The 16,876-nt window shown below is 36.1% G+C and overlaps 1 protein-coding gene and 1 long non-coding RNA gene across 2 annotated transcripts; one reads left to right on the top strand and one right to left on the bottom strand.

Moving 5' to 3' along the window:
• Positions 1 to 4,699: 4,699 nt before the first annotated feature.
• On the top strand, positions 4,700 to 5,800 carry LOC125472354. The gene is made up of 2 exons (XR_007254284.1): positions 4,700 to 5,035; positions 5,105 to 5,800. It is a non-coding gene; the product is annotated as an uncharacterized LOC125472354 (long non-coding RNA).
• A 2,578-nt stretch (positions 5,801 to 8,378) lies between these two features.
• LOC125472393 (wall-associated receptor kinase 2-like) lies at positions 8,379 to 14,969 on the bottom strand. Its single transcript, XM_048573746.1, has 3 exons — positions 13,869 to 14,969; positions 11,406 to 11,579; positions 8,379 to 9,835 (listed from the first exon to the last, which is right to left on the bottom strand). Exons 1-3 carry the CDS (start codon positions 14,776 to 14,778, stop codon positions 8,607 to 8,609), a joined length of 2,313 nt encoding a protein of 770 aa, XP_048429703.1. The 5' UTR covers positions 14,779 to 14,969; the 3' UTR covers positions 8,379 to 8,606.
• Positions 14,970 to 16,876: the final 1,907 nt, after the last annotated feature.

Genomic DNA, 16,876 nt, shown 5'->3' with positions numbered 1-16,876 from the left:
ACAATGGAGATTGAGAGAAAGAAGAAGAAATAAACAGACTAAAAAAATTAAATTCATTGAAAAAAAAAATAATAGATGCATACTAATAATCCAGATAAGGGAGTGAAAAAAATATGGCATAAAAGAACTGGCGTGGGAGAAGAAACGAGAGAAGAAGCATGATTGAATGGGGAAAGAAGAAGAAGACTCCTTATAGGCCACAATCACCATTTAATTCCAGCTTTTATTTTAATTATTGATTATTAATTTAAATTAAATTATGATTAATTTAAATGATATGGTTGTCCACATTAAATGCCACATAAGGTGACATATAAATGTAGTATAAAAACATGGTAAGAAAAGCATTACTATTCTTTTTTTTAAGAAACTAGTTGTTGAAAGGGAAATTTTATTTGAACACATATTTTGTATCTCAACATTATTTCCGAAACCGCCTTTACTTATCAAAACTCAACTCAATCAAACTTCTTTTTACGCCCAACTCAATCTACTTAAAAATAAAACCTTAACCAGTCCATCATCTCCATGGAGCAAATACCCTTCTCTCTCTCTCTCTTTAAAAAAAATCCTTCCATCTCCCATGGTTGTCATTTTGCACCCCCATCTACTCTTTCGTAGTCATCCAAACCTCTTCCTCTTCCTCTTCCTTTTCTTCATCATTTGACATCTCTAAATTTCTAGAGCACTAATTAGCTTAATAATCGGTATGAGCTTTTGGTTAGAGTGTTTAATGAGTTTGATAAGTTTTTATTAAATGAGAATCTTCTAGCCTCTATATTCATATAAGTGGTAGAAAAATGTGTACTTCCATGAGAAAATTTTGTAGATTGATGAATATTTTCAATCTGGATATTTATTAGATACCAGAAATTATAAGTCTATTTGCGAAAGTCTAAGTCAATGCCACGTACAATATTTGTTAAGACATATTTAGGAAACTGTTATTAGCACTCTAAAAATCTCATTTTACACTCCGCATAAATGTATTTTTCTTTCTAATTATAAAAAATTTGGAGTGACAAATGAGATTTTTGAAATGCTAATAACAATTTTCTATATTTATATACATTTTATTTTAGTTTGGAAGTCGGCTTCCTTTTTTCTTTTTTTTTTTTCTTTCTTTATCAAGTTGGAAGTATCAACTGTGACACTGTGCAACTAGTTGTTGATTCGTTTTGAATAATCAATATTATTTCTTACAATGTCTTGGTGTATGAACAATAGAAAAAAAAGGGTCATGATACAAGCTAAATAGTAGTAATACTAATTAGTAAACAACTTGTGCATGATGTTTGCTTATAACCAAATGGCATGAAGGGACAAATGTATAGGTTTCATGCATGACTTGGAATAGTATTAGTCAATGCATGATGTTTGCTTATTAGTAAATGCATTATGTATGCATATAACCAAGTGGCATGAAGGGATGAAGGGACAAATGTATAGGTTTCATGCATGACTTAGAATAGTATTGGTAAATGCATGATGTTTGCTTATTAGTAAATGCATTATGTTTGCGTATAACCAAGTGGCATAAAGGGACAAATGTGTTGGTTTCATGCATGATTTGGAATAATATTAGTAAATGCATGATGTTTGATTATAACCAAGTGGCATGAAGGGACAAATGTGTATGTTTCATGCATGACTTGGAATAATATTACTCGTCGGGAGATTTTGCATCAATTTGTTTTTGTTTTTAATATGCATATATTAAGTTCTATTTTAATGGGATTGCTCACCACCCCTAAGTTGTGATAATGCCTTTATTTATCGTTCTTATGTGATTTTAATTAAATTTTGAGATTGTGTTTATCCACTACATACATTTCGAAATTTTTTTTTTAGTCGAGCGAGAGCATTAGTAAGTTAGATGTTAGATTAGTCACCCATAGAATTCGAAACTACACCATTGTGTAAGAACCCACACCGTCATTTAATTGAAATATACCAAATTCATTAAACACTTTAACCAGAAGCATATTTAATTGAAAAGAAAAAAGAATCAATACGTAAAAATTGAACCAATCGATTGAACACATACCAATTATTAAGCTAATTAGTGCTCTAGAAATTTAGAGATGTCAAATGATGAAGAAAAGGAAGAGGAAGAGGTTTAGACGACCACGGAGGAGTAGACGGGGGTGCAGAATGACAACTATGGGAGATGGAGAAGGGGCTTTGCTCCATGGAGATGATGGATTGGTTAGGGTTTTATTTTTTTATTTTGAAGTAGATTGAATTGGGTGTAAAAAGAAGTTTGATTGAGTTGAGTTTTGATAAGTAAGGGCGGTTTCGAAAATAGCATTGGGTGATAAATCAAATACAATGTGAGCATAAAAAATAAGCTGGGTGTTGAGATACAAAATATGAGTTCAAATAAAATTTCCCTATTTGAAATACTTTTGTGAGGGCTACATAGTCTTTATATTTTGAGTAAAAACAAGAAAGAAAAGATAAGAACTTATCAAAGTTTTATTGGTTTATGAAAAAATGAAATTGTGGATATTGTTTTCTTGGTTTCTAGAAATGTATAGAAGGTTGATAAGGTCTTTGTACTACGATCTAACTTTTCCTTCTTGTTTTTAATCTTAAAACACAGACTTACACCGCCTTCAGAGAGATGTTTCAGTGTGATCGGAACATGGAATGATACATCACTTGTGACTATACTAATGTTATGATATGTGTATTAAAAAGTTAATAACTGAAAAAATAAAAAATTTCACCACTTGCATAAAAACACTTGATGTACCCCTTGTGTTCTCGTGATAATGAAAAATTTCCCCTCACAGTAAGAAGTTTAATAAATCATTACTCAAGTCTAAAGTAAGAAATCCAATTGCACTGTTCAACTGAACACTGAATTTGGCCTGATTTCACTTTATTTACAAAATTGCCACCGCCCTTTCTTTTTGATATATTTACGTCTATGCCATTGGGTAAATTTCGTTACATTTACGGTTTTACCATCACCTTAAAACCGATTTTGAGCGTTTGGGCTGCATCTGGGCTTTTGGCTTTCGGCTTTTGCTTTTGCTTCGGCTTCGGCTTCGGCTTCAGTAGGCCTGTTGTTGTTGGGGAAGGGGGATAGAAGCACTGACTGATTGGAGAGAGACGACGTTTGGGCTGCATCTGGGCTTTCGGCTTCGGCTTCAGTAGGCCTGTTGTTGTTGGGGAAGGGGGATAGAAGCACTGACTGATTGGAGAGAGACGACGTTTGGGCTGCATCTGGGCTTTCGGCTTCGGCTTCGGTAGGCCTGTTGTTGTTGGGGAAGGGGGGTAGAAGGACTGACAGATTGGAGAGAGACGAGAGCTGCGAATGGACAGCGGCCCTGCTTGCTGAGAGAGAGAGAGTAGGGATGAAATTGCACTGTGCGAATGGACAGCGTTTTGGACTCTCTCTACCGGTGCTCTTGATGCACACGTGTTGATAATCGTGGAAGGGGAAGAAGGGATGGAAAAGCCGGCCTTTTCCATTTCCTTCTCAAACCCTCATTTCTTACTGAAATCCGAAGAGAGAGAGATATGGCGGGATTTCGATGGCTACGAGATTCAGGGATTTGCAGAGAGAGATGGGGCAAGGGTGTCCGTTATGGGAGGATTTCTGCGATTGCGCTTGGGCGGTGGGTGGCTGGTGTTGGTGTCATTCCGAGTGGTTGAGGAGAGGGTTTGCATGTAGACAGAGTCACAGGGGGCTGTACGGTTCGAGGGAGAGAAAGAGAGGGGATTGAGCGATGATGCTCTCTTTGGGGAGAGAGAGGGAGAGCGCGATTTGGAGTTTAGGTGAAAACAAAGCGGCTTCGAACCGAAGCTGACGGCGGGAGAGAGGGCGGGTTGTTGCATCCGTGTTATTCAGAGTGGGTTTTGAGAGAGTGAGAGTGCTGCGTTCTAAGGTTTGACAGTGGGTTTCGAGAAAGTGAGGGGCTGCGTTATAGGGTTTGGGGAGAGAGAGGGCGGGTTGTTTGCAGGCTTCCACCAGAACTGGGTCCGGAAGCTGGGTTATGTCTTCCCCGATCCGATAGTATGTATTTTTTTTCTTCTTTTTTCTAAAGATTTTTTTGCTAATATTTTACAGTATATATGTTCAGTGACTTTCTGAAGAGTAAAAACGTTTTAGATTTGAATATGCAGCAACTGATGCTCCAGGAGGATTCCTCTTCAATAGTGGTGCTCTGTCTTTGCATCTGAGTATATTTGTACCGTAAAAATGTTAAGGTCTGGGTCTGGTTCTTCCAATTCCAGCGAGCTATTTCTGTACAAACGCCGGCGCACCGTGTACCGTGCCGTTGACCACAATCCTCTCTGTTTTAGCTCCAGAGTTTGAGAATTTGAGAGGCTTTAATATAATTTATAAATATATGGATTTTTTTGAAATTTAATTGATTGGTCTAGCTTTCATATAAAATTTTGATTTAATTATTTCGAAATCTCATAAGAAGGATGAAATTTTAGATGCTTAAAATATATTACGAAATCTCCCAATTTCTTTCTAATTCCTTAACTTTATCAAATTCTTTAAAATCAATTTCTAATTAAATATACGAACGTTATAAACTTCTTTAAAATTCCAATTGAATATATTTAGATTTCTAAGGATTTTAATAAATTATCTTAAAATCTAAGTGTAAATAACTTGAATTTAATAACTTCAAATCTTAATTAAAGACTCTAGATTCATTAAAAGAATTAAAATTCTTCAAAATTCCAATTGAATTGGGATCACAGGCTTTTGAATTAGGTTTCGAATATGATTTACAAATCGGGGATTTGGAGATTAATTTTTTATTAGGGTTTTAATTGAGTAGGTAGGTAGGAGATTGCATCAGAATTTGCGATTTGGGATATTTGATGTGTGTTTTTTTTTGTTATTCTGTTAAAATGTCGGAGAAAATGTCACGACTGAGATCGGCGGTGAGCAAGGCGGTGGAGTTTGGCAACATGACCAACCTCACCCGCACCGTCAGGAACTAAGCCGAATCCGTCGTCCAGAGCCGGCGCAGAGGGCGCTAAACGGTTCCAGGACCGAATGGTAATTTCACAATTTCCAACATTCTTTCACATTTTCCGCCATTTTTTTCCCATTGGCATTTGTTTACAGGGAGGTCGGAGCTAACTTTGCCAGACGACTTTTGGAAACCAACCCCACCATTGAAAACCATGCAAAGACTGCAAGACAAATCCTGCAAGCTGCCGAAAAGAACATGACTGATGCAACCCAGCTAAACTGTGATTTCAGAAACCCATTTGTGGTCTGTGGGGCAACATACGTGCCTATTTACCGTGGACAGAAGGATGTGTCATGCCCATATTGCAGTTCTCGGTTTGTTCCGGACCAGGAAGGAAAGCTCTGTACTGTTTGTGATCTTTCAGCGGTTGGATCAGATGCGTCTCGTTTGCTCTGTTCTTCTACCCAGATCAGGTGATCTCCTGCTGCTCAAGTGGGAGCAATTTTTTTAACCTTCAAGTACGACAACGGATATGTTAGTTTTCTCATCTCCTTGAGCAGGGTTTCTATGTTAAAGAATGCGATTTAATTAGGTTGTGCTTCTCTTGTATTTCTATTTCAAATTTTGTTTCAAGGTTCGTGATCAAGATTTTCGATGTAATGAACAGGTTGAGCATTTTGGTCCAGCTGATTCTTGTGACTTTCGAGAATAAACAAATTACAATAAGTTGGCAAATTAGTTGCTTTTCCTGAGATTTGTAGCTGAAATTTCATATATTGTAGACACCATTTTCGTGTTAAAACTCGTTTTTGAATATCTTGTGTTTGAAATGTATGTCTTTTCTCGTGTGTCTGAGGAGCTTTCTGCTAATTATATTCCAAGATGTACAGTACTGAGAAACGATGGATTATCGGCTATTGAGAAGTTGATGGAATCTCGGACATCATCTTCTCGCATTAACATTTCGATTTCCACGTTTTCGTACAAGCTAGTCGCACCAATAGTTATGCTAGTACTAGAACAACATTGGGTCTGGGTGGGTGTGGGTTGGTTTGGGTTGGTTTTGGGCCAAAATTGAAACCAAACCGATCTAGTTGGTTGGGCTAAAATTGCAAATTGAAACTGACAAATTTGGGTCAAAAATCGATCAGGTCGGTTAACTTATAGTGGCGGGTTGATTTGGATCAGTTCTCGGTTTGTGTGAAGAGGAAAATATATAACAAATTCCTCTCTTAAAAGCTACAGATTGTAGCACCAATACGAGTGATTACCTAAAAGAAAGCACAAATGAAGCAACCCAAAGAGAGCAACAAAGCAGCAGTTGTTGCCTTCTCAAAAGGGAAATTTTATTTGAACCCATGTAACCTCTTTTTACACCCAACTTAAATTTAAATTGTTAATTGTCTATTTTACCCTATTGCATAATTACTATTAAGTACAAAATGAAATTAATAATAAAACTCAAATTTATCAATAAACCCATTAAACCCTACCATCACTTTTTGTTTATCCTACGTTCATTCTGGCTAAAACCCTAATAGGTCTTATAGAGAAAAATAAGTTGACGTAGAACATTTAGCAGAGAAATTTGAAGCACAGCTTGATAGACGCGGGGTGTAAACCAATAGGTCATGAGTTACACACTATGATTTAAATAGCATTCAATATATATGATTAATCTGGTGTTACAAGTAGAATATATAGGCAATGTAAGTGTTGCTCTAAGTTTCATCTTTTGTATTCCAGATTAATCAATATAGTCTTTGAGAATTCTCTCACTTTTTTTTGGTGGATTCCAGATGAATCATTAAGGGTGAACGTGATAATCCCCTTGTTTATCTTCTTGCTGCGTCAGTTGGCATCAGAACAGGTTTGCCTTGGCTCGATGGCGAATAACCCGACGAATTATAGGACCTATCCTGGTGGGGAACCAGATTCCAGGAGAGAGTTTGATGCTCTTGCTGCAAGCATTGAAGAAAGAGAATCAAGTTTTCTTGCTGCAAGCTGCCGAAAAGAACATGACTGATGCAACCCAGCTAAACTATGATTTCAGAAACCCATTTGTGGTTTGCGGGGCAACATATGTGCCTATTTACCGTGGACAGAAGGATGTGTCATGCCCATACTGCAGTTCTCGGTTTGTTCCGGACCAGGAAGGGAAGCTCTGTACTGTTTGTGATCTTTCAGTGGTTGGATCAGATGCATCTGGTTTGCTCTGTTCTCCTACCCAGATAAGATGATCTCCTGCTGCTCAAGTGGGAGCAATTTTTCCAACCTTCAAATCCGACAACGGTTATGTTAGTTTTCTCATCTCCTTGAGCAGGGTTTCTATGTTAAAGAACGCAATTTGATTAGGTTGTGTGCTTCTCTTGTATTTCTATTTCAAATTTTATGTCAAGGTACGTGATCGTGATTTCGCTCTAATGAACAGGTTGAGCGTTTTGGTCTAGGCGATTCTTGTGACTTTTGAAAATAAACAAATTAGATCGAGTTGGTAAATTACTTGCTTTTCCTGAGATTTGCTACTTTGAAATCTCATATATTGTAGACACCATTTTCGTGTTAAAACTCGTTTTAAAAATTCCATCCGAGAAATGTCAATCTGCCTGGATTTTGAATATGTTGTGTATGGAATGTATTTCATTTCTTGTGTGCCTGAGTAACTTTCTGCTAATTACATTCACATCTTGGTGTATGATTGGCATGGAGGTGGAGTGCAAGTACGCCAGTGCTCCGGCTGCGATCTTCGGTCGTAACTCCCTTGAAAGCGATGATTCTTTGCTCTTTATGCTATGAAGATTATCAAGGAGTTCCCCTGGTGATGAACTCATAAACTAGTAATGGCACCGGTGTCTCGAAACAGCAACCCAATATCTTCACAACATTTGGGTTGAAGCTCCGATTTTCGACTTTTCTATGGCAACCACTGCATTAAGTTCTTCTGCTCTAATGGTAGTTGTCTCTGGCCTTCTCAAGTCCTTCTGCTGTAAAGATTGTTGTTGTCTTCATCGATCCCTCCTCGTTGACTCGCGAGTCGTTGTTGTAACAAGAAGCCACCATTTCCTTTGAAATACTTTGGTACCAGATAATTAAAAAAAAACACTTAAAAATCTAAGGAAAAAAAAGTTCTCTTTTGCGCCCAACTGTTATTGCCCTTACCTATTACTTCACTGACTTTAGTAGTTGATGTACAGGGATTTTTTTTCTTCCTATAACTTTATTTTTTGAAATATTTCTCACTAACATGTTAACAATTAATTATCATACGCACTAATTAAGTACGGAATGCCATAAGCATGTAACTCGGGATCTTCCAAACTCATACTTATTTTGAAGAAGAAATTAGCTATAGTTTTTGGTGTTGGGCCACTTTTTACGTGCAAGGGTTGGGATCTTCATCACCTAATTCTCTGATACGTACCTAAATAAAAACTGTCAAAATGATGAATAATAATATTTTATTTTATACAAGAGATACTATACTTTCAACTAAATCTAAATTATAGCAAAAGAAAATTTCAAACTCGAGGGTACAGAGGAAGCACATCGGCTCTAGCCAATGTGGCTACACTTACAGTCTGTGATGAAAAATAGCACTATTTCACTATGGCTAGAATGATAAACAATGCTGAGTTGATTATATGAAGCAGTGAATTATCTTCCATCATCATATGGAATTAACAGCTGGATCTGCATGCTGTCATACCCAATAGTTGTACCAGTACTAGAACCACAATCAGCTCTAACATCCACAGGATAAGCAACTGAGTTACCTGGCCCAAGTAAGCACTCAGTCTCTTCTGAACAAATTTCAGCTTTTCCCCATGCATGCTTTTCTGTAATTCTCATTCCTTCCAGCTCCATGGCAACTTCTTTCATTGTTGGCCTGTCCTCCCCTTTTGACCTTACACATCTTTTTGCCAGATTGGCCACTGTTTTTAGTGTCTCGATGTTTCTCTCGTTGAGTATGTCACCATCGAGAATTTCATTCAGGCGATCCTCCTCCATTAAACAAACAAAGAACCTTGCTAGGCTTCTCTCTGCCCCAGGCCTGTCAGAATCAAGTGCCGGTTTACTTGTTAGTAGCTCCATAAGGACAACTCCAAAGCTATAGACGTCACTCTTATCTGTTAGTTGACTCGTGAGGAAGTATTCAGGGTCTAAGTATCCGACTGTTCCTTGCACTAAAGTTGCAAGTTGGGCTTGATCAAGAGGAATCAATCGTGAAGCTCCAAAGTCTGACACTTTTGCCGTGTAATTTTCATCTAACAATATATTTGACGCTTTCACATCTCGATGTATGATTTGCATCAGAGCTGAGGAGTGCAAGTATGCTAGTGCTCCAGCAGTTTCAGCTGCTATCTTGAGTCGTAATTCCAATGAAAATGATGATCCTTTCGTCTTTTTGCCACGTATGTGCTCACAGAGAGTGCCGTGAGCGACAAACTCGTAAACTAGTAGAGGAACTTCTAACTCCAAACAACAACCCAATAACCTCACCACATTTCTATGGTTGATTTGAGAAAGAACAATCAACTCATTGACAAACTGCTCCTTCTGCGTTGGGACACAAACTTTAGACTTTTTTATGGCAACCACTTTATTGTTATCTGCTGCTAATATTCCTTTGTAAACTATTCCATAGCCTCCTTCACCAAGGATTCTACTTTCATGGTAATTGTTTGTTGCCTTCTCAAGTTCTTCTGCCGTGAAAATTTTTGTTGTCTCCACAGTGCCTCCTTGACTAGCGATTTTTTGTTGTAACAATAAGCCACCATTTTCTTTAAAGTATTTTTCTTTGAGTTTGAGGAACTTTCTTCTCTGCATTCCCCAATATATCCAAGAAGATCCACTTAGTAAAAGCAAGAAGCCTCCACTGGCACCTGAAAAGATGATTGCAAACTTACAAGAAATTATACAGAGCAAATCATCAATGTATTAATCTTGTTTTTGTCGTCTGGCTAGTGCTTTTCTTGTTTAGAACAAATTAGGTTTTGGACAGACAAAGTGATCTTTTGTGACAAAAAATGACATATACTACACAATGAGAATATTTACTCATTTGGTACATGCATGGATCTTTCTAAGAATATGTATGTAAGTATTAGTCATTCTTTGGGCAAGATAGACTCTTATTATATTTGTTAACAAGGATCCGATATCAGTTTTAATATCATGTCAATAACAAAGTGTACATACCAATTTCGATTGGTACATTATTAACAATATTGATTTGAAAATATGTCTTCCAGAGAGCACTTCTAATATATGTTTGAAAGTTTTGGATCTAAAAATGGTCGAGTAAACAAAATTTGAGTGCAATTGTTCAAAGAAAAATTAGCACGTTTAGAATTTTAGACTAGGATTATATGATATGATAGATAATAAACTAAGGGTAAAGTACAAAAAACTACCTTAACTATTGGGATCAAGACAGTTTCATACCTCATCTTTTTAAATTGACAATGTCATACCGCATCTTTCGAATTTGTGATAATGTCATACCTCCATCAATTTTTCTGTTAGTTTATCTGTTAAGTGTTGACGTGGCAAGAGACTCTGACCACTTTCTATTAAAAAATTAATAAAATATTATTAAAAACTAAAAAAAATATTTATTATTTTTTAAATATTAAAATAATAAATAAAAGTAAATTAAAAATTAAAAAAAAAAAAAAAAACCTTAGTCGTCCCTTCCCTTCCCTCCCCCTCTCTCTCTTCCTCATCTTCATATTCTTCTGCTTAATCTTTAACACAAAAAAAAAAAAAAAATTGAAAACCCAACCCCACCCGTCCCTAGGAGAAGGAGGAAGAACTGAAGAAGAAGAAGGAGGAAGAAGAAGAGGAGGAGGAAAAAATAAAAATAAAAATTTGAAAACCCAACCCCACTCGGCACCCCCCCCCAGGAGAAGGAGGAAGAACCGAAGAAGAAGAAGAAGAAGGAGGAAGAAAAGGAGGAGGAAAAAAAAAATGGAAATTGCAACCCAAGAAAAAAAAAAAAAAAAAAACCCAGAAGAAGGAGGAAGAAAAAGGAGGAGGAGAAGGAGAAGAAGAAGGAGAGGGGAAAGGGGATGCCGCACTTCTAGGAAATTAATTTTGTTTTGTTTTTTTATTCTTAATTTTTTTAATATTTAATTATTTTTTAATCCAGCTGGATTAGTGAGTGGTTTCTGTTTCTTGTCACGTCAGCACTTAACAGAAAAATTGACAGAGGTATGATATTGTCACAAATTCGTAAGATGAGGTATGACATTGTCAATTTTAAAAAATGAAGTATGAAACTATCGTAATCCTAACAGTTAATATAGTTTTTTGTACTTTACCCATAAACTAGCAACCCAATAAGAGATTTGTAACTAAGTCTGCACACAAGATCCGAGTTCAACTTTTTTCTCCACCAATATCCTTTGTATATATAAAAACACGCGCCTAAGGAAAAAGTAAAATAATTACCTAGTGAAATCATAAGCAGGAGACTGAGCTTTGCTCGACCGTTGTCCTTGATGCAACTTTTTTTATCCATATCGTCATTTTTGTACCCTTTCGGACATTCACAAGTATAATTTCCCGCTGTATTTATGCAGGTTCCAATACTGCAGGAGTCTGAAGCCTTGCATTCATCAATATCTGATAAGAAAAAGAATGAATTAAATCCATGAACAAAAGGTAAAACTAAAATCCCACTTTTGAGACTTTTTGTAAACAACTCAGTACTATAAAATGCCCAAAGGAAACAGTACATGTACCCACAGACTTGACAATCCACTGCAAATTTAGTAATTGGGTGCAATTACTGGGAAAATGATCCTCTCCGGAAACCTGTTTACCTGAGCTTATTGAACAAAAAATTCGAACTCTTGAAATTTGATCCAACAGTTTAAATTATTATAATTTTTAATGGAGCCTTTTGTTTTTAACCTTTGAATTAAATTTCAACAACTTGAATTTCGTGCTTAGTTGGCTCAGGTGAAGGGATTCCCAATTACTGTTAGCTTGTGGGCACTATCTTCACAGAGCAACAGCATCCGTGCCTAGTTGGCGGCTACTTGGCATGGCCAGCTAAGCTTACATATGATTTTAAAGGTTATTTTTGGGTTCAGTCTCTAGTTAATTTAATTGTTAGATTGAAACTTTGTTTAATTAAATATTTTGATCGAGGTTCCTAGTATCATTTAAGAAATTTAACTCATGTATTTGTGTATCCAATATCCCACAAATTATGATATTTAAACAAACGCAAATAATACTTTTACAATAATTACTTAAAAATCAATAATAAAGTAATATTGTTCTTCACATAGTTATACCAAAAAAAAATTTAATGAACCCATGTAATTATTAATATATTCTAAGAAATAACTACTGATATAATTTAAAGTATAAAATAAATAAATGTTATTAGCATGGGTACATTTACTACAAAAATATGGGTCCATATTAAAATTTAAAATTATGGGTACAAATTAAAGTTAAAAATAATAATGGTACAAATTTTAAAAATGAGTACAAATAAAAAAATGAAAAATACTGAAAAGATATATTTGGAAATGATTAATAAATTTTTTATTCTCAAAATTGACATATGATGATATGTGAATAATTTGATATTCAAATAATGACAAGGACAAAAGTCAAAAGACCTTGTCAAAAATGAAAAAAAAAAATTTAATTGATGAGAAAGAAAAATGAGAAATTTAAACTTAGTTTATTCTTATTTTAATGTTTTGAAACCACTGTAACAAAAATTGGTCATCTAGATTATTACGGCATAGTGCATTCTTTTTCTATTTACCACGAACAATTTTTCTTTACTAATATTATAGTCACCCCAACAAAAGTGGCAAATTTTTTTTTTGACAAGAAACGATAGCAGTATTTCCTTGATCATCATAAACAAATACAAATGTGCCAATTGGTACAATGCTTTAGTGATCAACATATTGATTTGGATTTGCACAAACAAGTGATTAATTAAAAACCCTACACATCTACCACAACAACAGGTGCACCAACACAAATTTGTCACAAGAATGATATATGCAACAAACTTATACCAGTCCACAGACCGATTTTCGCTGATGAGTGATGCCACATAATGTCATCACTAGAGAGCGAGACCACATAAAATCATCGCTGAAAAACAAAACCACAAAATCATTGCTTGAAGGCAATACCACATCAAGCCGTTGCACAAAGGCGGACCATATATCCCCCAAACACGGCACAAACAAAAGTGGCAATTATTTGCTAACTAATGCTGTTTTTTTACTACTAGTACTTTGCAACATATAATAAGATATAAAGGGATCAAAAGTGTTCTGAATCCCTCAACGCAACCCCCCCATGAGCCTAACAATATGGAAGAGGATCCCCTTCGGATTCATTTTATGAGAATTTTAGAGATCCTCACATTTTAATCATTTATCGTATATCGTGTGGTTAGTTTTCGTCAAGTATTATTTGTGTTTAATTTTAAATAATAAAAAAGTCAAATTATTTTTTACCGTACGATGCACGATGAATTGTTAAGATGTGAGGATCTCTAGGATCCCCACAATTTGAACCCGGATGGGTCCAAATCCTAACAATACAATCATATATGCAAGAAAGTCAAGCAAATTGAAAATTTATTTGTTTAAACTATAATCAAATAAGTAGATTTAAACTATAATCAAATAAGTAGACCTACCTACATACATACACACGTACACATACGTACACACGTACACACACACATACACACGTACACAGACACACATGTACACACACGTACACGCATACACACATACACATGTACACGCATACACACATACACACGTGCATGCATACATACATACATATAATATGTTTTGATATACGCAAAATTGTTTATAATAATAATATTCAAATGGTCAAATGGTCTCTAGATTTATTTACCTTGGCAACCATCCGGGAGGTATGGGTTCCCTTCGTAACCTGGCAGGCACCGGCATATGGAGCCTGAAGTCCGATTATGGCAGAAGCTATTTGCCTTGCATGCAAAAGTGCTCTCGTTTTTAGCTGCAGTATTACATAACTCAGTCCCATTCTCAATTTTCCAATCAAGAATTTCCCGAACCTGGGCTTTCTTGTTTAGTTCTCGAAGACTTGTATTTTTAAAGTTGAACTCGCCTTCTTGCACAAGGAACGCGTAGCTGCATCGGTTGATGTCTCGCACTTTCGTATAATTGTAAAAGCTTCCCAAGGTCACAGTCTGATTTTTCAGCCCACCGGGGATTTTAGTTTGGCAACATCCAACGCCAGAGCAAGCATCCCGCTGATCGATAGCGTTGCCAAGATTGTCACATATGGACATACACCCAGTTGTGTACTTTTCTTCACCCCGATAACCTTTAAAAAACGCATATGTGTCGCATCCAACTGCAACGAACACGTTTTTGGTTTCGGAGATGGTGTAAGGAGGAGGCACCGAGAGCTCGGGACTGTTCGTTTCGGTCCAGTTGCCATCAGCATCATAACAATCACTGGCTGCGAACTGTCGTATTTGGACCTCACCGTCATAAAGAGATATGCTGGTAATTTCGACATTGCCCCTCATAAAAAATGCTGTTGGCGGTTGAGTGGAAATGTTACAAGTGATTTCAAACCGGCGGTCGAGGTAGCAACCATCGCCTATGCCAAATGGGTATGGAATTGTGAGATTACCACAATGGTCAGGGCAGTCAGGCAGTGCCAGCTGAGTCGGAAGGAGAGATCGAGCTGTTGTTGGAGTTGGAGTTCCTAGTAAAATTGTAACCACCATTACTAAAGAAAGATGCAAAATATGCATCCTCCTATGTAACGCCATATAGTATTAACTAAAAAGGGTCGAGCAGATCCTAGCAATAGCAGAGAAAATCCAAGCAGGTGATGGATCCAAGAAATTAAGGAACTGCTAATGAAGAAGGTTGGCCTTCTGTAGGAATATATTTATATGGAAGGGATTAAAACGCGTGGTGGAATATTTTGGGTTGGGGGAAAATGTGTCCCTACTCTTAATTGTCTGTTATTGTTTTAGTCCACAATTAGGCTTTGTCCCATTTATTTCAAGGAAATGCACAAGAAAACATCCATCTGACTTAGTATTAGTCATTAGTCGATACGTGTTGCCTTGAGCATGGTTGGCCTTCTGTAGGAATTAATATAAATGTAAGGGATTAAAACGCATGGTGGTATATTTTGTGTTCCTCATCTTGGCTGATTAATTTGTCTGTTATTGTTTTAGTCCACCATTAGGCTTTGTCCGGTTTATTTCCTGGACGAGCACAAGAAAATATCGATCTGACTTGGTACTAAATTTATAGACTTGTTCACGCCTTTTGGACGAGAATAAACAACTGCCTTTTACAGTTGTGTCGTTTGATTTGAATACAAACTCATAGTTATCTGAAAATACACACACACACACACACACACACACACACACACACACAAGGATTGGATTAATTCTGAGATCCCAAGGTCTCCGAGCCCTTGTCTTAATTGCTCTAATCATGGACTGCATCCTAATCCATACCAAACTCTTTTAATCTATACTTAATTCAATACGCTGAGTCTACTTGTGTAAGACTTATAATTTGAAATCTGCAAAAAACTAATCCACGAGTGCAGATTAAAATAAACTCATGGTTTTTTCCATTCAAAACTCCAACATAGTCTTGCCGAGCAGCGAAAATTTTGGTCTCAAACGGTTCTCTGGTCTTTTTGTTGGTTGCCATGAGAGCTTCCATATCTGCCTGCATTTGTTTGACTCTACACTTTAGGTGGGACATCTGATTAATTAGAATTTGTCTGAGTTATGTTTGTTACAAGTTTAATGATCAACGAAACTAAACAACTTTTCATCAGGAATTATTGTAAAATAATGCGGTTTCATTTGCGTACCACATGGTTCTTTTTTCTTTCTTTTTTTTCCTTCTCCTTTCTAATATAGATTGTACCTTTACATGACCAAACAGACATGCGAGAGAGAAGCAAAGACAGCCGCTGAATATTTGACGTTAGGAAAAAGAGATTTTTGCAATATCGTTGTGAAGTTACGTATGTGGGAGAAAAAAGTGAATGTGAATATCACTTCTTGCTAATTAACCTACAACACTTGCAAGTGTATTACTTATAAGAGAGATGTGCGACTCGGAATTAGTATATGACATTAATCTTTGAACCTTCTAGGTAGGGAGAATTTTTTTCTAGTTTTCCGTGTTCAAACGGATACTCCACGTATTATAAAATAAGTAGAAAGACAAAAAAAATATGTTAATTTTCTCCAACTTATAATATGATATGTAAAATACTGCTTAAATACTCCATACTTTAAAAATAAGTAGGAAATCCTCACATCCTCATATAGAGTGAGGAGCATGCATTAGCATGAGTTAGTCGGGGGTTTGGAAGATTCAAACTATGACATTGACAGGCTCCTTAATTCTGGTCCAATCCTTTATTTTATTTTCTTCCATGCTTAACAAAAAATCAGGCACTGAAATTTGACATTGAAAACTTTAGATATTGAAAACCTCCAACATAATAACAAGAAATTTCGTTTTGCCATAATTGCAAGTCATTTGGACATAAGAGAAATGCTAAAAAAAAACTCTTTCAAAAGAGAATTTCTATGACTTTTTTTTACACTTTATATTTTTGGAACAATGATTTATAATGTTAAAATAGAAATTTAGGTGAGATGGCAAAAAATCTATAAAATGTTAAGAATTTTACTTGAACATAAATTTGGATGACTTAATGGGCATGCAGATGCAAACCTTGACCTGGCAATAACATTTGGCTGTGGGTCTGCTGTCCCGGAATGCATGTTCCGTGTGTGTCTCCTTGTCTAATTTTTTAACATCTGTCCTTACATTTTAAAAACACTGACACTGTTAAGTTTTATTAAAACATAATAAAAA

This window comes from the organism of the source record quoted next, unplaced genomic scaffold (genome assembly GCF_019419815.1).
Source record: "Pyrus x bretschneideri cultivar Hongxiangsu unplaced genomic scaffold, Pyrus_bretschneideri_v1 Contig7, whole genome shotgun sequence".
Classification (NCBI taxonomy): Eukaryota; Viridiplantae; Streptophyta; class Magnoliopsida; order Rosales; family Rosaceae; genus Pyrus; species Pyrus x bretschneideri.
The sequence above is the reverse complement of the archived record's forward strand: the minus strand, read 5'-3'. Positions and strand labels throughout refer to the sequence as shown.